At 34.6% G+C, this 24,062-nt stretch overlaps 1 protein-coding gene across 1 annotated transcript in view; it reads left to right on the plus strand.

Annotated features, from left to right (window-relative positions):
- The window catches only part of LOC145674172 (condensin-2 complex subunit G2-like), a 165,313-nt gene that overhangs the window by 98,634 nt on the left and 42,617 nt on the right, over positions 1-24,062 (plus strand). Inside the window, exons 14-15 of the mRNA XM_081744004.1 lie at positions 2,751-2,921; positions 12,959-13,134. Coding sequence (XP_081600130.1) covers positions 2,751-2,921; positions 12,959-13,134 — 347 coding nt within the window. The remainder of the gene's footprint in view (positions 1-2,750; positions 2,922-12,958; positions 13,135-24,062) is intronic.

Raw genomic sequence — 24,062 nt, forward strand, 5'->3', positions numbered from 1 at the left:
AATGACGACGAGCTGAAAGAAACTGTTTCCAACTGGTTGAAGACCAGGCGGCAAACTTCTATGAATAAGGTATACAAAACCTTGTGCCACGCTATGACAAATGCCTGCAAAATTTCGGCAGTTATGTGGAAAAGTAGTTTAAGAGTTGTAGAGTTTTGTGCAATAAATAATTTTTCTGTATCTGTACACAATTTAATTTTATTACCAAACGGAACTTACTTTCTGGACGTGCCTCGTATGTCAGAGGAAAACATTTCATAAAAAAATTAAACTACATCAAGAAAACTTTGCTTTATGGCGAAAGATTCGTCTACAGCAGGAACCAACAAATACGAATATTTTCCAGATTTCATTGTCCTAGATTGTGAAAGGTGTTGTAGATAGAATTGTTGAGTGACGAATGAGAAACGACGCTGAATCACAAACAGTGTCTGCAAAAGTTAAACACCTTTTTATGAATTCTTTCTATTGTTATTGTAGCTATATTTCCTTTGTGAAGTTACGTTTTTAAATACTTTAATTATGTGAAAATGTATTATATGAAATTTATAAGTACAAAATGTATTTAAATAAAATTATACTTTTCTATAAAAAGTAATAATGGGAAAGAATAATCTTTAAAACAATTGATACGTATTTTAGTTTAACATTTTGAAATATTACATACATACATTTTGTCTTATAAATGAAGGGATAAATAACAAATTTAACAAGCACTTACATCCCTAAAGCTTTATATGCAAACTAGCTTAAGCACTGGTTCTCTGAATCGGAAGAACATGTTCATGGAAGACATTTGAACTTCTTTCCCCATTAAGATCTACATTTCAATTAAAATGTAATTATAAAAGCCCATAAATACTTTATTTTTTGGTAAATATTTTGTATTTTTCAACCTCACTGGGATATGTTCTTTGATCAATGTGACATGAGGAAAACTTTGAGGCAGGAGTTACGTTCCAAGATTGTTTCCAAGCCATTTACTGTGATTCGATCACAAACAACAGACAACGTCTATACCAAAAATATAAAATAATAAATTGCAACATCCCACCCCCTCAAAACCGATGAATGGCTATGTGAAAGTACCCTAAATCATAATGGAACGTCCAGCAGCCTGTCGTAGTCCTAAGCACAAGCATCTGTTGTCCTGGAAGACGAAAAATTCTGATCCAGTCATCGACATAATACAGGCAACATCATGATTCATTGCTTCATCCGACTCTTTTTCACTGCTCTGTTGCCCAATGACAATGATAACTTGTCCATTACAATTGTATTCGATGATGGCGTACTGTTAGCATTAGCATATGTGTTACTTCGGCTGTAGAGCCCGATATTTAACAGTGTAGGGTGAACTGTGTGTTGAGTCACACTCGTACTTTTCCATTGTTAAAGTTTGTTAAAGTGTGCTGTTAATTGTTCCAAGTTTTGTGCCAGATTCTTCTATACCAACCTCGACACTCAATGACGTTCAACATATTTAGTGACGTATGACCATTTCATGTTTTGTCATTTGGTTCTGGTTGAGCTGCCTTTTTTCCACTTTTCGAAAATATCATCCTTATGTACTCAGGAATACCCGACAACTTACGCAGTTTCAGAAATTCTCGTTCTCAGTTTTTTGGCCATCAAATTTATCCGTTATCAAATTCTCATATATCGCATACTTTCTGCATTCTATGCACAATCACCACACTGACTGATCAAATAAGATCCCTTTCACTGTCTGGTGAACTCTTCTAAGATGCGCTCCGTAAATACTATATCAGTCCAAGGACTTCATTGAAAAAGAAGCATGTAGCTATATTGTTTTGACTAATGAGTGCATATACCGGACTCAAACTCTGACGGAAATATCTAGCCATTCTCTTCCTGCTTTACGAGTTTAGTCGCCCGCATCTACTTCTGCAAGACAAAGAGGCTAGCATAACTGCACATTTACAACTAGAAGCAATCTCCAAAAACCCAAATGTGTAAGGTCTTAAGTGATGGCAGCAATGCGTCACTAAGACACAACGCACGTGCCGTTTTGATTTGCTGGGAGAGTTAGATCAACGGAAGATGTGATTTTCTTTATTTCAAAAATGACAATATACATTTAAACTTTAAATAATTTGTAAGGTGTTTGTAGTTGTAGTAAACTTAATTGTGAACTGTGCATAGAATAGTTTACATTTATTGCCTTCTAATATCTGTTTTCTTTAAATCAATATCTTTAAAAAGTAACGCGAATACATGGCTTAACGCATACCTTTGAAAAGTGCAAAATAGGCTTATCCGCCTGTGACAAAATAGTTGATGGTTGCTCGAAAGAACTAGCATTTAAAAAAATAAAAATGATTGTCTTCATTTCCCTAAAAATATTGATTTCGCACAGCCTTTGACAAAATATAAGGCAATTTAATCAGGTACATATTAAGTAGAGTGTAATAAATTAGTTTGACTGTCACATTCGAAAGAGATAAATAAGTTATATACGTGATATAATTTGTTCTATGATACTTGAAATTGTTGAGAAGCGAGGTGTACATACTTATGTGTGATATAGTCATGTCTACGCGCAAAGAAATAAATCTTCCTAAAGGTAGGTAGGTGCCTATTTTTTTATGTAACTTTCGTATTTTTAATAGCATAAATATAGTGACCCTGTAAATATATGTCAACAATAATGCATTTTTATTAAATACTTTCATGTTAGTGTACTATGCGTTTGTGACTGAAAATGGAAATCTTCCATTCATTTGCAGAGAAACGAAAGAGGGTTCCTTGAGCAAACCCGAGATAACAATGAGCCAAAGCCTTTGCTTGCTCTTGGATATCTGGAAGCTATATTTAGTCATGAAGAAAGCAAGGACATAGTACTCTCTGAGAATTACTTCACAGTGTTGGAGGTCTGGACAATAATGCGAATCATTAAGGTAAGATAGCTCTGATTAATGTGGTTTATCTACAGAGTATTCGGGTTAATTGGGCTAACTTACAGAAGTTTCACAGATGGTGTCAAATGGAAATATGTTGCTTATAAACTCATATATGTTTACTCCTTCTTTCACCGCTACAGTCTCATGACATAACATCCAAACAAGGAAGCAGCAATAGGGGAATAACGATATTGTTGAGAATTTGTTATCTGTATTATAATTCTGAGTAGTTTTAGATTTTGTGTTTGTTCGCATTGATAACTTTCGTTCCAGTTTCCTGTTCATGGTATTCTAAACTTCTCGAGTAAAATGGTTGCAGTGGCGGATCTAGAATGTAGTCACAAAGTCACGTGTCTTTTTTAATTTATACGAAGAAACAATATTTATAAAACAAACAATTACGTACATTTATTCTTTATGCGAATGGCAAAGGACCGAACCCAAATTTTAGTTCTCTTCATGTGTCAGACGATGGAGGTCTGAAAGATTTGTTATGTTTCTCGGAGTATAGAGGCTTACTCATATCGTTTCAAGGATCAGTGAAATCCGCAGTAATCTTTGAAGGTTCTGTTTAATTTCGATTCTTATATAGAAAGTATTATGAATGGAAAATTAAAATACTTTCTAATGAACTTTACAATTGTGAAGTTCAATAGCAACTGTCGCATGTTTGCGTAACTGTTTTGCAATAATTAATTGGTTTTTTTTGAAATGTTACTGGGAAAGTAAGGATGGAAAACAATAGAAAAATATATAAATAGTATTTTGTTATTCAAATCAAAGATATAAAATTTCATTGAGTGTGTAATTGTAAAATCTCAAAATAAATAAATAAATAAATAAAATATTAACTTTACACCCTAAGAAATGGCTGTGTGAATTCAACACATTGGCTCTCTACTACCAAACTACTGATAAATTTTGACACAAATCTGATGTTATTTCAACTCCATTGCTTTCTGAAGTAAAGTGTTACAACGGTTGTCGTTAAATCAACTATCAGATATGATAAGAAATAATCTTACTGCAGATCGCTGGTGTAGTTTTACATGCAGTTCCCGAATAACAACTTTTAGGGAAATAGTTTACTTGCTATTAAACCGACATTACTATTATGATGAATAATAAAATGTGGCTGAAATATTGATTTATGAGTGGCTATGAGGAACAAAATACAGTCAGCAACGAATATGAAGAGAGAAAATACAAGGACAACAGATGGAAAGCACTACCACATTTGTAAATGTTGTAAGAAAATTTATATGCTCCAAAATCATTTTCGTGCAAGATAATACTATTTTGTTATTTGGTATGCATTTTAAATGTACCGCATAAAGATCTGTTAGTAGCAAAAGATAAAAACTATTACAGATTTTAAATATCAGTTGCTAGATATATCTTTTAGTATTCTTGGAAGGTGATGTGCACACCTAAAATTAGAGTACTGATGTATTTATCTCATATGCAGTAATTGCAAGAGTTTGTGATACCTTTCCTAAATCGTTGTCTTTAGGATATTTTTAGTTCTCGCTGACCACTGACGAATAATAGTTATTAATATTGATGTCCTAATGGTCTGCGTTCAACATCCTAGCAACTACGAACACATGGTACACACATAAAGAATACAGATGACAGCATTCCGTAACAATCTTCACACAATCGGCAGAGTCAACCCAAATAATGCAATAAGCAATTTTTACTACTTTCACAAAATGAAACGTAAATTTTGCGTTATCTTGACGCGAACCGGCAGAGAATGGTGCCTCATGCTGCTTTTTCTATTTCCGCGATCCATCCACCATTATCCTAGTTCACTGACACCGCTCCATACCTGGGCATCAAATCGCTAATATCAGGCCTGTGTTACGGCCAACACCGGATCAATGGTGTTAGAAGAACACGCTAAAGTGACAGTCATACTGGAACCACTGGCCTGGTAAAGTTTGATTGTTTTAGCACCAACATTGTTGGCTGTGAACAAATAATGTATAAACATGAATGTATATTGTTTCTACTAAAATAAAGATCAAAACGTCCCTTTCGACACAAAAGGGCATACTCATGTTGTTAACTTTTCCAAGAGACAAATTTAAACTTTTTGCCATTATTTATTCTCTTTTAAAATTTAGTTTTATTTCATTCGTTTCAGGAATATAACTTACGAAATCAAGTTAAATTTTAGCAGGATACGATAGAATATATTATGATAAAATCTTTAAATTTGTCTCCTGAAAAAGTTAAAAAAACGACATACGCCCCTTTGTCTCGAGAGAAACGAAAATTACCCTGAACTTGAGTGAGTTGTTAAGTCACTTAGGGTAGATTTAAGGTGGGGTATAGTGATGAGTCAAGATATATATATATATATATCTGCGTGTAGATTGTACCCTGTTCTCGTACACAGATAAATTTGTTCTATATTACTTTCCTATTTGCAAAACGAAGAATATTTTCTAGAGTTATAAAACTTACCATTGCTAAAAAAAAATAATTTGCCCTAAATTAAGTATGTGTCTTATTTGGACCAAAGAAATTGGTTTAAAAGAACGCATTGAAAAAATAGCATTCCGAAGTACAATGTAGTATAAACAATCAACAACGAAACACAATTATACGCTGGTGTAGTCGTCTGCTGTGAATTTTACTGGGCGCAGCCATATTGGTTATTGTCCGTTCACTCTAGGATGGAGGATTGTTTACAAACAACAATTGTAGTGCGAGCGTCAAAACTTTGCTTCTCAAATTACATGGTTAATTCATGGTTGCCAGGCACATAAATCGTCAAACTGAATGTACCTACTTCTTCACTGTCATGGATAAATTATTATTACTACATAAATTGTTATTTTTGAGATGACTGAAACATTAATGTTATGACACATAGATTTAATTATGATGTAATACATATAATGCTCACTCAATTTTGTAAAAGTGTTCTTGTTCGAAACTGTAAGAAAGCCATGTACGCCTGGCAATATTGGAGGTTACAGTTTGTGTTGTAAACAATAAACAGAGAAAGCAAAAGACCGTTACGTTCGCTGGATAGCGTTGTTTTCATGATAAGGCGACAGAAACATATTGTACTGATTGTAAACAAAGGCTGGGAGTTTTGATGCGAGTGTGGATGGAAATATTCTCGCCACATATTGCCTGTTGGTGAAGGTTTGCAATGTTGCAAACTGCCAAGGTTAGAATTTCATACTAATTGAATGAGCTTTGAGAAGGAGGATTATGATGCAATAATTATAATAACTAATAACCATAGACTTAAAGTATTAGGAAATAAAGCATACTGCTGTAAGAAGAATATAATACACATTGAATTACGGGTTGAAAGAACAATATAAAGCAAATTTTAACATGTAAACATTTTTAAGCAGTACAGATTTGTCCTCACTGTCTTGGTGCCCTTACCAGACTCTCCAAAAAAAAAAAAAAAAAAAAAAAACGTAGTAAAGTAGGTAGATCGAGCGTGGAAACGAACTGCGAACGTGGGCTGCGGCTGGTCAGGAAGATTAAGGTTTTTCTCAGTCCCACGAGGTGAATGCCTAGACGGGAGTTTCTGTAAGGCCAGAGTATATAATTTGCACAGCCTTGTTCCTCTTCCGCACAACACAAGTATATATTCTCAGGATAAACTAAGCACATCACCACCGGAATATGCGATATGTTCACAATATTCCTGATATGCGTAATATCCTCTTAGCAATTGCTAAGAATATCGCTATATCAGTTCTTTATATATATATTAGCATATTCTTTTCAATATTTTATATTCTTTTCAATATATTTAGCATATTTTTCAGTTTTTTTCTACGGATATTCCTTTTAGTACATTACCATATTCTTTTCAATATAATGTGGCCCCGCGTAGCGTAGTCGCTAACGCTCTCCATTGTCCATTATTAACGCATTGTCCATTATTACCACACTGTTTCGCGGCAGGTTAGGATCAGTTGTATATTCACCCACTTCACGAAATTCGTTGCGTTCATGTTATGGTCTCCTGACCGACTGTCCGACTTCCAAATGGCCAAAGCACCTGGAATGAAACCCATCTCACCCCGCGCATGCACTATCACCAGACGTGATCCTTTACTAATAGGTTTAAGTTCACTAACAAACACAGGGTGGTACCAAGTCTTTGGTTGGGAGTGTGAACTGTTTACGTAGGTTTCATCTATATATACTATTGAATGACCCTCTTGCCGATAAGGCCTTATTTTTCTAAGGTAATGAATTCTCCGATTTCTAATGTCCTCTCTTTCGCAAAGATCTGGCCGATTAGATTTTATTTTAAGCCATCGAAAACCTAATTTCTTGATTATTTTCCACAAAGTTGTACGACTTCCCGCAAATCCTGTTGCTCTTCTCATCGTTGACAAAAGACGCCTTGTTGACGGAAAACATTTTTCCTGCCGAACAAAGTCTGTCATTGTTCGAGTCAGTACTGATATGTCGAATTCGTCTAATTCGTACTTTTTTCGCCGATAACGCTTTTTGTTTGGCGTAGTGAATTTTCCGCACGCTCCTTGTTTGACTATGCGTCGCACGGTACTTGCGGACACTTTCGTCGCTGTGGCAGTCCTTTGCACGGCTGCATCACTCGAGTGGCATTCTTTTCTCATAAATAGATACACATTGTATACGATTTCACGTGATTGCCTATTTAACACTTTGTGTCACGTGTTCACGTGTTCGATATTACACTCATGCTTAATACACAATTATAACACTATATTAAGTACCACATGCACATCAGCACAAACGAAGTATCAAACCTCTTCAAAGGCGCGCGTTCACAAACACTGAATCTCTAGAATTGGCGGGGGATTGATTCCGCCAGAATATCATGTTGCCACCGCTTCCGCAAATATTGTGCTAGTGGGTTCAGATATCCCTTTTCCGTTTCACGACTACTTAAGTGCATTACGAAGTAAATGAACAAGTGTTTTTTTCATTCTCTTTCTTCCTTTCTTCTCATCGTTCTCATCCTCGCTCTCTTTTCCCCGCCTTCTTAAAATCCGAATAATATTCTCACTGTAAGGCCGTGTTTATTTCTAAGGAGCGAGGTTTCTAAATAGATCAACCTGATATAGTTCACTATTAACATGCTGCATCAATAAATTCACAAAGAAATAAACTGTTTGTTTCGAAATTTATGCAAGTTGAAAATGCCAAACCCCACTAGTGCTAAAGTTGATTAGTTGGTGCCACTGTTGCCATTGCGATAAGGGGAATGGAGGGGAAGGACTACTAAGATTTGCTAGCCAGCTTTTGTGTCAAAACATAGCGCCAAGCTACAGTAAACAGACAATACAAACAATCTGTTGCTAGGGTGGTTACTAAGGCAGTTTCAATAACGTTGTATGTAGCAACTGTGGTTCTCGAACTTAAATTTATAAAAAAAGGCAACATTTTTCACGAATAGCAGTGAATATATTTACTCTATGCGTTTAAGAAGCCTACATCTATCATAATATGAAGCAAAATTACTCTACACTTTAATTACTGCAATCACCAATAACTTGCTGGACAACAAGTGAGTAAGAATCCCAAGCATATACAGTACATGAGCGCCCCTTAATAATAATTTCCTATTGAATTTAATTAAAATTATTGAAAATTGTTATGCTATGTACTTTTATTATGATGTTTGTTGTGAAAATGTTTAATATGGAAGAAACATGAATTTTTTTTTTTTTAAATTTGTGATCAGATATTCGGAGCAAGTGAGTGCAGCGCTAGAATAACCAATGCATTTTAAGGCATACAATTACGAATACTTAATCTCAGAAACAGCATCTCTTCGTGAAAATAATTTCTTAATTTATTCTTCATTCTTTTGTTAGCAGGTGTTCATTCCCTGCTCGGCTCTGGCAAAGTTGAAATGCGTCACCAGAAATAATTATTTTAAAAGTATAACTCACTAACTATCGTATATAATGTCCTAATGTTATCTGAAGTATTTTCTTTGCGTCTACCAGAATCGGCGTACAGATTTGTAACATGCCAGCCATATACATGTATTAAAATTCATAAGGAAAACACGTAGCAACTTACGCTGGGTGGTAACTTTACGTAACACTACATCTATGATGATTAAGGGCAGCTTGAAACTCGAACACATGTATGGGTGAATCTGTAGGGAGCAGGCAGATCAGTGAAGTTGGGTATGCATGGAAAGAAAGACAGGTACGAAAAGCGTACACTAGCCAGTGCTAGTAATCACTATAAGTGGTTTGTATTTCAATTTCTTCGTAACTATGACACGTTTTATCGCTGTTTTTATGTTCTCCCTCTACATAAACAATTTTATTGCACAGAACTATTTTCGTAAATTAGACATAAATTTTCAAAAAAATGATCCCGTATTTTTCTTGCGTACTTAGCGTAGATCGAAAAGATGGAGCAATTATAATTTATCTCAAACGAGATGAGACAAATTACCAAGTCCGGTTTAAACTTTTCTGCATTGCCTGTACTGTACTCTTACCAACATTCATATGCGGTAAGGTACGGTTAAGTTAGCTTGTGCTTACTTAAATGCGGTTGTCTTACATATATGTGTAACGTCAATTTAACAATTTTAAAATTATCCATTGCCTGCAAATCTCAATTGTATCAAGAGTCTCAAATTTTTAAATATATATGTAACCACAAAGGTAAAATTGTTATCGAACTTATGCTGGTGAGGATCGAAAAGAACTGAGGCAGGCGAGTATCACACTCCATGCTGGGGCAGGCACTGTTTGACTATTATAGTATGCCTTTAAATGTGCGATTCAATGATCAGTTTACTAAGAAAAGATTTTACAGTGTTCTGAGTATAAATATATATTAAACTGTTAGCGAAATTATCCTAAAAATGTCACAAACAAACAAACAATAAAATATAGAGCAAGGGAGCTTTTGCTAAAAATATGTGTATTATAATTTCTTTCTGGCAGAATATGCAAGGAAAGAAATAATTAATACATAATTAAACATTATATCGCTTGTTGTACAATGTGCCTTTGTTTTATTGTTTCTCTTTAATATATTAAATAGTACAATAACTGTTATGCTTATATCCGAAAATGAAACAAATCATTTTCAAAGACGAGTACCATGTAAACTTCATATAACCCGCTCAAAGCTGGTTTGTTTGTAATCAGCTAGCTGAACAGGAAACGGAAATGACGTTTTCTTCACCAGCGTATTGTTAGCTGAAAACTTTTGCAAATTAAATAAATTTTGTTACTTTAGTTTAATATTTTTTTAGTATCGTGGCCATATGAGATTTAAACCTAGTTTCATGTGTTCAACTTTCAAGGGTCTCTCTTCGGGAATGGAAAACACTACACCTGAAATAAATTAGAAAACAATTATACACTAAACTTATCGCTCAGGTGGAATTTAATAGTGATTAAAACCCCTACTCCCCAAACCAAGTCCATAACATTATTTAAATCATTGTTAAACAGTTTTGTGGTATATAGAGTATCAAACTGTACTAGTTGTTACACCCGAACCTTCGACCTGTCGTACACCGTAGGTTAAAATTATACGTAACCCTGCTTAATTAATAACTCTAATTGTTTGCACTTAACTCATTTTTTTCCTATGAACAAACTTGCGGCTACATACGGTAAATATTAATGTTCAATCCTACATATTGTTATGGGCTTGTCCTATTTCCAAATAATTAAATTAAGAAATCAATATTTAAATTTGAATTAAATTGTCCCAATAGTTTCAAATCGGCAAATTGTTTGCACCGTAGCAACATCTAAATGGAACAATTATTCAATTTTCTGAAACCGTTAGAAATCTCGGGATAACAATAGATCAAATTCTTGAGTGTAAACCACAGATTAACGCAGTATGCAAGAAAGCATTCTGGTCTTTGCATTCACTCAATAGACTAAAGAAAATTGTACCCACTGAAACAAAATTACTACTTGTAAAATCATTAATGCTTCGTAACCTTGAATATTGTGATGTAACTATCTGATTTAAATGAAAAATTAGCGTACCGATTACAACGTATCCAAAATGACTGTATATGGTTTGGTTATATTATCAAACGATCACATTATTTAACTACATACTACAAAAAAGCTGAGTCTTCTGAAACTTGCCTACAGACGATATTTGCATCGCCTCACACTTCTCTTTAAGGACTGGCGCTCTCTGCAACCTTTCTACTTATTTCAGCGATTGCAACCATTAAATGCTCGCCACGATCACAATACAAAATCAAGTGTAAATAAACTCATTTCTCTTCTCCTACACTCGTCGAAATATTACTCTAAAATATGTTTTGCATCCACTATTCCACATTTAATGACCTTCCACCAACACACGACAATCCCACTCAATCCATCTTTTTAAGAAGTTGGTTGAGCAAGCCCTCCATGAGCCCCGCTAGTCTTATTGATATCTCACGAAAAAAAAAATATTTTTATTCTCCTGTCCTTTCGTTTGTTCTTTTATTCTCTAAATGTATCCGATTATATTATACTCTTATTTGTAGTCATCTATGTGTGGATGTGGTACGTGAGTGTACTTTATGTTTGTTGTATTATTAACTACAGTGTATAAAAAAATATATTTTATACATATTGGATTACGTATAATAATTTTTGTATCCGTATCTGTAAATGTGTGTCATTTCAATTATTATTCTATAAATACTTGTTATTCTAATATTAATTGCAATTATTGTATGGTGGGAGACGAGGCTTGATTAGTCTTAACTTCGCCATTTAAAATAATGCCAAACAAATAAATAAATAAATCTAATGACGTCAGGTAGACAGACAAAACAGCTTGTGATGTTTATTAGCGTGGCTGTTTACTATTAACAATTAGTGTTATGCACTTATATGTTTGTATTCTATGAATATAAATATATAAAGCATATTTAAAAAAAATAAAAAGGATTAATAATTCTATTATTTGAAAAAAATGTTATCAGAAACAAACCAACCGACTTGGAGATTTCTCCTATATTCCTAAGCTGATTGAAATTTTATTTCTTTTATGTGCAGGTATGCGATGGCAAAAATAATAAAAGCAAGGAAGAAAATATTTATGTAACAAACAATTAATCTAGTTTACACTGCCAAACAGAGTTTTCCAAAAGAGCTTCGAAATATATTTCCATGGACGAAATGGTATCGTTGACTGTAGTTCCTGAATGTCCTTTCATAAGTGACAAAGCAGCAACAGTTAATAAAAACAGTTGTCGATTGAATTTTCTAAACTATTCCCTTTGAAATATAGTGTTGCACTATGATTGTTTATTACATAAAGCAAAGTGTCAATTTGCTGAGTGCGACATCCCGAAGAAAACGTCATTTCCTTAATTTATATATTATTATTTGAACAAAAATTGTAAATATATGTATGTCCCGAAAGGGCAAGATGTCAAATCTTACTACTAAGACATATTACTTTCGTCACACTGGACACAAAAGCGGGAAATGTTGTGTATGAGTGTCTTCCTTTAAAGAAACTAATAGTATATAAATCACTTCTACGAATACTGTGATATTTATGAAGAGCATAAATCGAACCGCTGCACGTATAGGCACAAAGCTTGATACACATACGTATTTCTTACACATCTATACGAATTTAAGATATGTAATACAGGGACGGCTGAATAAATTATATGTCTTTGTAAATTCCATCCTAACTGAAGATCTAATTTGTGGATAACAATGGTTCTTTTGAACATAAATTTGACATTCAGAAAATTTGATGACTTCGTTTCAGAGAATTCGAATATACAATACATATACTAAAATTCAGAATGAACGAATCGGAAAGAGGTCCGCAAAATATCGTCTACAACGGAAGATAGTGGCACGCTCTTGTCTGCTTATTTATCTCTATTTTAATACAAAAGTTTGAACATTCTTTACGAAGATTCTCGATATGGTTAAATATACAGCAGGGAAATTCGCTTTAGAGAATCCTTGTAAGAAACTATACTACTAGATTTCCTTATATCTAATATTTTATTGTGTTTTACTTTCCAGGTTGATATTGAACAGAGGTTGGCACAGAACAATCCTTTGCTAAATCATCGGTCTACAGATGAATTTCTAGAACAGTCCCTCCGTATGCACATCAAACTGACAATTTGGCTTCATGGTACGAATACACAGTTTAACGCTCTGGACGAATGTTGGAAATTGCTTGACTGGGCTTCGAGGTTAGTGTTATATTAAAGAGCTAATTATCCTTTAAGGAAGAAGCGTAATTTAGTTTGAAATTTACAATATATTGTAGATATATATTAAAAGATTATAAGATTTTATTAGGTGATTGGGATAATTATAATTTAAAGTCGAATCTAAGTTGAGAAATTACAACGATGTTAAATTGTGACATGTAGGCACGTGTTATTGTTTGTTATTGTCTGTCTGTTTGTGTAACCAGTTACACATGGTTATGTTTATGTTTTGATACTCATGAAATCCTGGCGAGACGCTAACTCGCAGGATTATGTAAACAGAAATTAAGAAAATGAATGTAAGCTTGAAAGATGTAACGAAACCATTTGTTAACACAGACACAATTCGGATATGGCATAATATTCAGATTCGCAGAGATTGATAGTCTGGAAATTCGGTCACAGTGTAATACGGTCTGCAACGAAAGTTTGACCAATAGCTGAGGTAATCAAAGTTGAATCATGAAATGACGAATTCCATCGTCTGGGGAAGAGAACAAAAAAACAGATCTGGATGGAATCAGGATCAGAAGTCTATGATCAGAAGTCGACGATCAGACATCGGAGATCAGAAGTCGAACTCCTAGTTTCAAATTACGAGTACTACGACTGACCATCTGTTGTTGGTTGGCTATTAATCGGCTAGATGTGATAAAGCCGATTTGCCAATACCAACGTCGACCAGAGAGAAGCCCAGATTTGGATATTCGTCGTCCCAGGAAGCTTGAACATCCAAGGTATGTGTACCTCAGTTATAGGTGTTACTTGCGATCGAAGCTCCAGACATTTGAAGTACTGTGATCTGAACGATTAAGTCATATCCACTAGTTCCACACACTTACACAATTACATTTTTTTCACAGTTCAAATACATGAGATTCTGAATGAAGTGGAGTGTTTCTGTAATATACTAAATAATCCTCTCGCTAGTAATTCTATTTGCTCAAACCTACTCATTTCAGACAATGGGTAGAAGCAACTTCTTTACGTCAACACGCAATCATCCCCGAATTCAATAGGCACGACGTGAGGAGGTTGTTAATATATATATGGTGTCTCATCTAACTCTAAGACCTGAAATATTTCCGAAATGACAAAAAATGTGACAAATCTAGTTGTGCAGGAGTGTGCCCATGTCAGGGACGGTAAAAATACCTTAACAGCAGTACCCGCCCCCGGTCCCATTATAGGGCCCCGTAACGCAACACAAAAAACGAAAAAGTCAATTATAACTGTTTTGCTGATTATCGTAAACTAAAGCGCAAATTTTGAGTTATATTGAGGCAAACATTTACGGAGTAAGTTCTATAATCTATATATTCCTTCTTGTAAAAATAATAAGTGTGTGTTTGCGGTGCTAACGAATCAAAATAAGAATGACAATTCTAGCCAACAGTTGAAGGAGAGTATGCTCTGTTAAGTTATGAAAGAAATATTTTTTAGAAAATCCAGAAGTTAAGCTCAGAATGCAGAATATATGGTATATACATAGAAATCAATACCATATTTTGTCATATTAGAAATATATTATACTTAAGATCTATAACGGATATTTCTTCCAAAGCATATAAGTTTCGTAGGCAGATATGATGCCTATGTATAAGTAGATTTTTATATATATAAAATCAAAACGGCACACTCATTTCCGTCTTCACAGCTGAGGCAGGCGTTGCGCAATTTCACTTCTCCCATAATATGAAATGTACAACTGTGAGCAAAATAAATGACGCGTCTCTTTATTTTGAAGTTTTTTTGAAAATATCTCCGTTTTCTTTATATGTTCGAAATTTCGGAAGGTTTCCTCAGGAGGAAGCGTTAATAACAAACCCGTTTTTAATATTTGGGTTAGATATTAGCTTAAAATAAAGAAATTAGAAGCAAAAAACATTAAATCGACCTAAATTACGAGAATTACCAACTCTGCTAAAGTGGGAATTATCAAGAACGCGAGGGAATTATGCAGTTCAACACGAAGCAGCGACATCTATGTCATTGACAGAAATGTGGATTAAATCTGCAAACAAAAATTTTATGGAAATATTTCTAATATGTCTTATTATATGCATTATCTGCGAACTCCAAATATACGAATCTACACTAAGTATCAACGTATAAATAGAACAAAAAGTGGAAATGACCTATGAAAAAGAAGGAATTGGCAGCACGATCGTAATGAAAAATCTTCTTTACCATAGAACAGGTTTAGTTGACGTAAGAAAGCAAATAGCTCAGTTAGTTAAAACAACAGGTCTATATGCGGGAGTTAGTTGGTTCGTATCCCATAGAAGTGCAGTTGTCATTTTTATTACTATGGTTATATTATTTATTATTTATGTGGGAAAGAATCAAATTATAACATATGTGTAAAACTCATAACGATACCAAAAAAGAACAAAAAGTGTCGTGGTCGCACTTGCATTAGTGTCCCTAATTTTTGTTTGCAAACAGTTACATAATTATTTCCCCTGTGCTCACTGCTCACTACATGCTCACTGGTGCATAACGAATATTTTTAAGTAAATGTAAATTCTAATTTGGAAAATTTTATAAAGTTTCACAATGTTTATCACTAGATAGTCTTCTATCTACTTTTTTTGGACACTTTAATAACAGATTTCTCTATTAAATGTTTAATTTTCCTTATATATATTTAATTACGGAAAAGTTTTAAAATGAATTTGTTTTAAATTGAAATTGTTTTGAATTTACCACATGAGGTAAGTAGCCCGAAGGAGGAGAACTGAAGTAGCTGATATTCTACGTAAAAGCAACCAATTATAGATTGATGATTCTTCTTACCTTCAGCACATAATCTTTACGTTAGAGAGTCAGACAGAAAGTCCTGTTTTTTTCACTCATCTTAAAGCTCTACATATAATGATTCGTGCCACATAATTTCGGCTCTCCAAAGACATTCATAATTAATAATAATAACAATAATATTATTATTATTATTATTATTATTATTATTATTATTATTATTATTATCATTATTATTATTATTATTATTATTATTATTATTATTCCTGAATATGCCACCCTTACATAATGTAGTAACCTTAGACATCTTAAAGCGCTTTCTTTAGAATAATTTGAGCAATCACGTAACAAAATTTAAAATGTAGGAGGGGCACGACGTTTATTTTGCCCCTCTATTTTCAGAACCCTCCCAAAAGAAAGTATTTAATTTCTGACAAGCAGGGCAGACAAAATGCATAAGAAATATATTTGGTGCATCCTTTCCTTCGTGAGTGGAATATCACGTAGCATTTTTTATTCTACCGAAGATGACTCTAGGCGGTTATGGTTAGGTAACAAAAGAAATACCTAATATATTTATTGAGCCCCTTGACTGTAATATTACCGCTTCTTTATTTGTTCGAGGCCGCCCTACACAACCAAGGGTGACGAAAAGAATAGGAAAAGTGTCTAAAGATTACAAAACACTTTATATTTTGTCAGAAGCATGGCAGTGTATGCACAGCATTGCTTTCGTTTACAAGTGTTTCACCCTTGAGTCGCTTATAAAATTAGCCAGAATAAACTTTTGCCGATCATTGCTCTAGAGGGATTTATCCAAGATGGTTTGGTGTCGGGTTAATAACGATGAGTATGTTTATTTACAACACCGTTCAAGAAATAGAAACTTTCTGAAAGGAACTTACTTTCGAAACATCAGATCCTCCTTATACTTAGCCAGAGCCCATTCTGAAATATTGCATCTGGTGTTCTGGGTGAAAGTTCTATGGGACTATTAGAAAAATATATATTCCAGCTTCCACGCTGATGGTAGAATTTCTGAAACAGTTATTGAATTACGTTCGAAGCATTGGCGCAAACAGCGTCCCCACAACCCTGTGGCGTGGGGACCGCACAAGCTGCAAAGCCAAAAAATATATAGAAAGTAGGCAGGGGCGGACCAGGCCAAATTTTCACCTAGGCACAGTGACTTTTTGCCGCCCTCCCCCCTAGTACTAGCCTATATTTTACCTTTTATCCTAGTGTTTTAATAGTTTAAACCCATTTTTCAAAAAGACATTCATTACCTAGGAAAACTTCACAAAGAATATGGCCTGCTATAAGCAATACGAACACCTCCCCCCAGCTTGGTCTAGTGGCTAGCACGCTTGTTTCTGTGGTCCCGGGTCCAATTCCCGGTGGGTTACTGTTGAACGATAAACGCGGTTCGGATTCCACTATAATCAGTATCCACATCTCCTTTGGCCATTAAGGCATAAGCGTGGAACGCTAAACTCAAGCAAACAAACAAACAATACTTACTCCCCTCCACTCTTTATTCTACATGCCATCTCTCCATTTGTCGATACAGTCCCCTTAGTGCTATCAAACTCTCTTCTTCCATGGTGAAATGGAAAAAGATTATGTAATTGCCGCTACTTTACAATAATATAAACAAAAAAAGTCAGTAGGAAACACATTATAAAATTTACTTTTTGACGCTCGTATGGCGCCCCTCTGACTCTGCCGACTGCCCGGGTTGCCCGGCTTTTGGTCCGCCCCTGAAAGTATAGACGCATAACTAAGTTCTCCGGACGTGAGGTTAAGCTTCATGGTATGCTACTGGTTTGATGTGATTGAAATGTTCAGTAACTGATCGGTTAGTGAAATAATTTCGACGGTTACTGATATTTAAAATTTTGCTAAGACAAAGTTACCTATCCAAATACATTTGATATCGCGATGTCACAATTTGATTTTTCCTCACATAAAAAAGAGAAAAACAATAGTAATAAAAACACTTACTCGTATTAGGCTCGAACTAACAACCTAATTCGTACACACTAGTTGCTCTGACCAACTGAGTTTCGATTTCTTACGCGAAAGAAGTCTGTTATATTACGAGGCATGCTTTTCATTATGATCGTGCTGTTAATTTATTCTTTCCAAAGGTAATTTCCACTGTTTGCTTTATCTATATAAATAAATGTATAGATTCATATACTAAGTGTCTTTGGGTAATGTGTATAATAATTTCGTGACAAATATACTTTCTTAAATGTATTGTCTGCTATGATTTGCCCTGATTGTCTGTTCATGTGGTGGTTGGAAAACACACGTCAAAACTGTTCGAAGTAATACGAACACGGCTTAAGAACAGAGACTGAACTGAGTTATCACTCGATTGACCTTGAGGGCAAAACACCAAAGGGTAGCTATAAACGAAAGTTCAGCATGCATTTCTGTGGAGCTCTGTTCAGTATAACGGTTCTCTGGCAACACGTTTGTTCTTAGGAGTATATTTTACAAACCTAACCTTTCGATAGAGTGCAATGGCAGAGAACCAAAAGGAAGGAGTTCTTGCTATTGTTAAGGTGGGGTACCACCATGTGCAATAAAAATGTCGCGTCTCCTTGAAGTAATACTTTATCGAAAATAACTCGTTTTTATATATATATTCGAAGTTTCTGAGGGTTTCAAAATGAGGAAACATTACTGACGAACAAGGACGCATTTAGGGATGGGTTCAGGGGGTCCGGCCCCCCTCTGAAATACCAACTTTTCTGTAAATTTAACCTAATTTTGGGGGTTATTTTTAAAAAAATTATTATAATTTATCCTAATATTGAAGTCGGAACCCCCAGATAGCTTTGGACTCCTCCCTAAATAAATTCGTGCATACGTGCCTGCTGACAAATATATTTTCAATATATTCGTTCAATAATAAAGTAAATAACTAAATTAGGAGCAAAAAGCTTCAACACGGTCTAACTTTTGTCCACTGCCAATATTGTTAGAAGGGATATTAATAGCAAAAACTCCTATTCAATGCTGAACCTTGGAACTTCATCCCGAACACAAGCATATTTTCGAAACACACTAAGGCCTAGCCAGAAGGCATTGTAAACGAGTTACCTTTGGCAACATCGCATGGAAACAAATGAATGCTGAATTACATTCCAACCCGTTCCTACTACTATTACTACTACTACTACTTTTACTACTAACTTTTGCTATGGATCTGTATACTACAAGGGCAAACTTATCTTAATGAAAGAAGTTTAATGGAACTTTTTTAAAAAATAACCTTTAAATCACTTTTTGAATATTATTTTTAATATTTTTTAACGAAAGAAGTGTTATAAACTTTTTTTAAAAATAACTGTCCTTAGGCAGGGTTTGAACACACACCGAAACCGATCTTCCTTACTAGCATGTTGCGCTAGCTCCCTCAGCTACGAGAGCCGACATGTTTTGGCGTTTACTTTGTGCTATATTTACGTCATGACTCGTGATGTCACCAACAGGATCACGATATAAATGTCATTATTTTTCCTACATTGCAGAGTCTTCCGAGATTTGATCATTGTCTACTCGGACTGGAATTGTCATTTGGAACAAACACTTTAAAATGAAGCCAAAAATCCCTTTAAAATAGACGAAAGATACGAACGTTTTAAGAATTTTAATATTTTTGCCTTTTCCCATTAAGGGGTCATAGCCTCTACCGAAGAGCGCCCCGAGATTTGATCATTGACCACTCGGACTGAAATTGTCATTTGGAACCAAAACTTTAATATGAAGTAAAAAATTAAACTTTTACATCAATTTGAACTGACTGGGTTCCGGTTAACCACACTATTATGTTTAATTTAGTTAAGTGGTAATTTGTGACAGCTTCACATCATCAAAAGAATCCTTCACTTCACTGCACCCCCTTCCAGGAGTCCGTGCTGGATCAGCCACTAGAATCAATAGACACTTTTCCTATTCCTTTTGTCAGCCTTGGTTGTGTAGGAGCTCCCTCGAACAAATAAAGAAGCGCTAATATTACAATCAAGGGGTGCTATGTATTAGGTATCTTTTTAGTTACCTACCCCTAACCGCACAGGGCCATCTTCGAAAGAATGAAAAATGTTACGTGATATTCCAATCAAGAAGGGGAGAGGATGCTCTAAATGTATTTCTTATTCATTTTGTCTGCCCTGCTTATCAGAAATTACGTAACGTTGTCCCTGTTTGTCAGTAACGTTGTCCTTGTCTGTTGGGAGGGTACTGAAATGAGAGGAGCAAAAAACGACGTGCCGCCTCCCACATGGTTGCTCAAATTATTACTAAAGAAACCATTTTAAAGTAAGATGTCTAAGGTTACTACGTTAGGTAAGGATGGCATATTCAGGATTATTATTATTATTATTATTATTATTATTATTATTATTAATAATAATAATAATAATAATAATAATAATATTATTATTATTATTATTATTATTATTATTATTATTATTATTATTATTATTATATGAATGTCTTTGGAGCACCGAAATTGTGTAAGACGAACCATGGTATTTAGAGGTTTAAGATGGGTAGTCATAGGGGCGGAAAAACCAGGATTTTTCTCCATCTGACTCTCTAACGTAAAGATTATGTGCTGAAGGTAAGAAGCATCATCATTCTACAATAGGTTTCTTTTACGTAGAATATCAGCTACTTCAGTTCTCCTCCCTCGGGCTACTTACCTCATGTGGTAAATTCAAAACAATTTCAATTTAAAACAAATACATTGTACAACTTTCCCGTAATTAAATATATATAAGGAAAATTAAACATTTCATAGGTAAATCTGTTATCAAAATCTCCAAACAAAAAGATAGAAGACTATTTAATGATAAACATTGTGAAACTTTATAAAATTCTCCAAATTACAATTAACGTTTACTGGAAAACATTCGTTATACACCAGCGAGCATATTGTGAGCAGTGAGCACAGGAAAAATAACTACGAAACTGTTTGCAAAAAAAAAAAAAAAAATTGGGACACTAACGCAAGTGCGACAACGACACTTTTTTCTTATTTGGTATTGTCATGAGTTTTACACATATGTTACAATTTGATTCTTTACCAAATAAAAAAATAAATAAAATAACCATAGTAAAATAGTGACAATTGTACTTCTATAGGGGTTTGAACTAGCAACCTGAGGTTTACAGGCTTGTTGCTTTAACTAACTGAGCTATTCGTTTTCTTGCGTCAATTAAACCTGTTCTATGGTGAAGGTGATTTTTCATTACGATCGTGCTACCAATTCGTGCTTTTCCATAGGTAATTTCAACTATTTGCTCTTTCTATACGTTAATACTTGGCATAGATTCATATATTTGGAGTTTGCAGATAATACACGTAACAAGACATATTAGAAATGTTTCGTTAAAAGTTTCGTTTGTAGATCTAATCCACATTTCTCTCACTGATGTAGATGTCGTTGCTTCGTGTTGAACTGCAGAATTCCCTCGCGTTCTTGAAAATTTTCCACTTTAGCAGAGTTGGTAATTCTCGTAATTTCGGTCGATTTAACGTTTTTTTGCTTCTAATTTCTTTATTTTAAGCTAATATGTAACACAAATATTAAAAACTGGTTTGTTATTAACGTTTCCTGCTGGGGAAACCTTCCGAAATTTCGAACATATAAAGAAACCAGAGATATTTTCAAAAAACTTCAAAATAAAGAGACGCGTCATTTATTTTGCTCATAGTACCATGGCCATCTATAGTTCGAGTATTGTGATCGGCGTTATCAGAAACAAATTGCAAGAAACCTTCCTCATTTACTTCGTGTGATGTTCAGAAACAATAGAAGCTTCATACTTGCAAACCTCATTGTAGGAAATGGAAATACCCAAATTATGGAAGAGATCGATCAAATACCTTGAGCGAAATCGCTTGTGAAGAAAAATGCCGATGCCTACCTGAATCGCCGACACAAAAGATCGAGAAGGTGCGGATGCACTGTGATAGAGTGCCCAACAGTGAGAATTTGTCTTACACTAGCTTTTCCTTTCACAGGTTTCATTATAACAGAAAGAAGGTAGTAAAGCAGCTCTCCTGTTTGATTTGAACCTCCATTAGATATGACATTGGAAGTGGGATATGAAGAGTAATCATACACTTGAGACCGAACTTCCTCTTGAATGATAATGCTAGCGGCATCCAAGATTCGCTTCATTTCCTCCTCGATGTTTCTTCTTCTTTCAGAGTACCACTTATCGGTCAGAATACGAGATGCTACAGAACGAAAACAAAGAACATACCCAAAAATCTTTATGCAAGGTGACAATACAATTGCATCACCGTAATGATTAATTAACAATTCCTTTAAATACTTTTTGGTGTACGTGGATCCAATTCATCTAAATCTTTCATCTTCTGCAAGAGATCTGACATAAAATACTGGCAGTTGTCATTGTGGTCAAGAAAGTTGTAAAGTTTGTTGAATGCTTCAGTCTTGGATTTATCGCATGGTTTTCCGGGTATCTGCTTAGATGAACAGCTTGGCAAACTCGAAGTTATTTGAGCAAACAAAGAATCACAATTTTTATGATATTGTGCCTCGACAGCTACAAGATCAAATTCTGCGTCGATCCGGCTTTTCACAATTTCCCCCCATTCATCATTTCTCTTCTCGCATACAGAACGTATAGTGGATATTTTCTCAAGTGTTTCAACTTGGCATATTCGTGAGTATCGACCTGGGTGTTTTCTTGCAGCTTTTTTGTCAATTTTCTTTCCACAGTACAAACAACACAACTTAAAATCAAATTCTGAAACTTTATTTCTTAAAATTATCATCGGGTCACAAATGGTTGGTTTCTGTCCAGGTACTTGATCAAGATAACGTGTGTAGTCCTTCCTGCACTTAATATGAACCTCTAACTGTTCGAAATCCTTGATCTTGGTACCAATTCCATCATTACGCTTAAGCTGACATCTTTTATGGTCTGTAAACCTCTTTTAACATTTATACTTGGAAGACATTCTAGTCTTTTACCACAAAAAACACACTTTTTCACTAAATCTTCACGTTCTTCCAAATTTCCGGGATTTTTGATATTCATTCTGAAAGAAAATGCCATTTAAAGCAACACGATACCGATGAAGTCGTAGCACAAGATGTAAGAGAGTTTACTTACACTTGAAGTTGATTCACAAACTGGCAATGAATGCGAATTGAACGGTGAGACTGCTGCTGAAACAAAGACTGCGCGTGGACAAAGTGAACCGACAACAGTGTACTGGATATTGTCTTTCAATATTTCTGAATTTACAGTCATATTTATTTACTCATGAAAATAAAATATATTTAGAGCAAACTGAACCGAATTAAAATATAAAAAATTCATGTTTAAATTTATGTAGAAAGAGTTTTATCGCAGTCGTTTGGCCGCCATATTGATGATATGTCATGCCACTGCCCATTTCTATTTTTGGTAGGTGTTTATGGAGTAACAGACGCACAAAAACATTATTAAAATGCAAATTAGCTTTCCAAAAGTTTTTCGTCATTAAAAGTATTGCATATATTTACCGTGATTTAAGTGCTGATATTCAATATCTTGCGCTACAAAAATGGATTATTTCGCTTAATTGTTAAGATACAGAAATAATATTGGTATCTTTAGAAAGGTAAGACTCAACTCTATAACGTTTACTTCGAGATGTGTTTCCGTATATCTGGTAATTTCATAGTAATCTACTATAAAACAAATAAATGAAACGAAGAAAATTAATTTTTAAGATAATAACCGCCATATTTGAAAATGGCGGCAACACGCAAGAACGATATTAGCTTAAATCACTTAAAAAATGCTTTATCTTTAATTTGGCACTAGAACGAAGTTTGTCCCTCAGTTCTGTGGTGAGATATTACCGCATAAGCATGAGTAGTCGTAGTTGCGTGGCCACTATATTAATGACGTAATTTCAGGTGGTTGCCCACGTGGGATTTTTTGAGATTTTTCTGCGGAGTATCAGGGGAATCCATAGAATGTATTAAAATGAAAATTTGCTTTCTAATATTTTTTTCCCGTTTCGAGCCATTTTTGGCTTAATTTTCCTATGCTAAAAGCCCCGGAGATGGAGGTTACAAGGCTTACATAAATTTAAACTAAGT

The sequence above is a fragment of the Thermobia domestica genome, chromosome 17, assembly GCF_964235325.1.
Source record: "Thermobia domestica chromosome 17, izTheDome1.hap1.1, whole genome shotgun sequence".
In the NCBI taxonomy this organism is placed as follows: Eukaryota; Metazoa; Arthropoda; class Insecta; order Zygentoma; family Lepismatidae; genus Thermobia; species Thermobia domestica.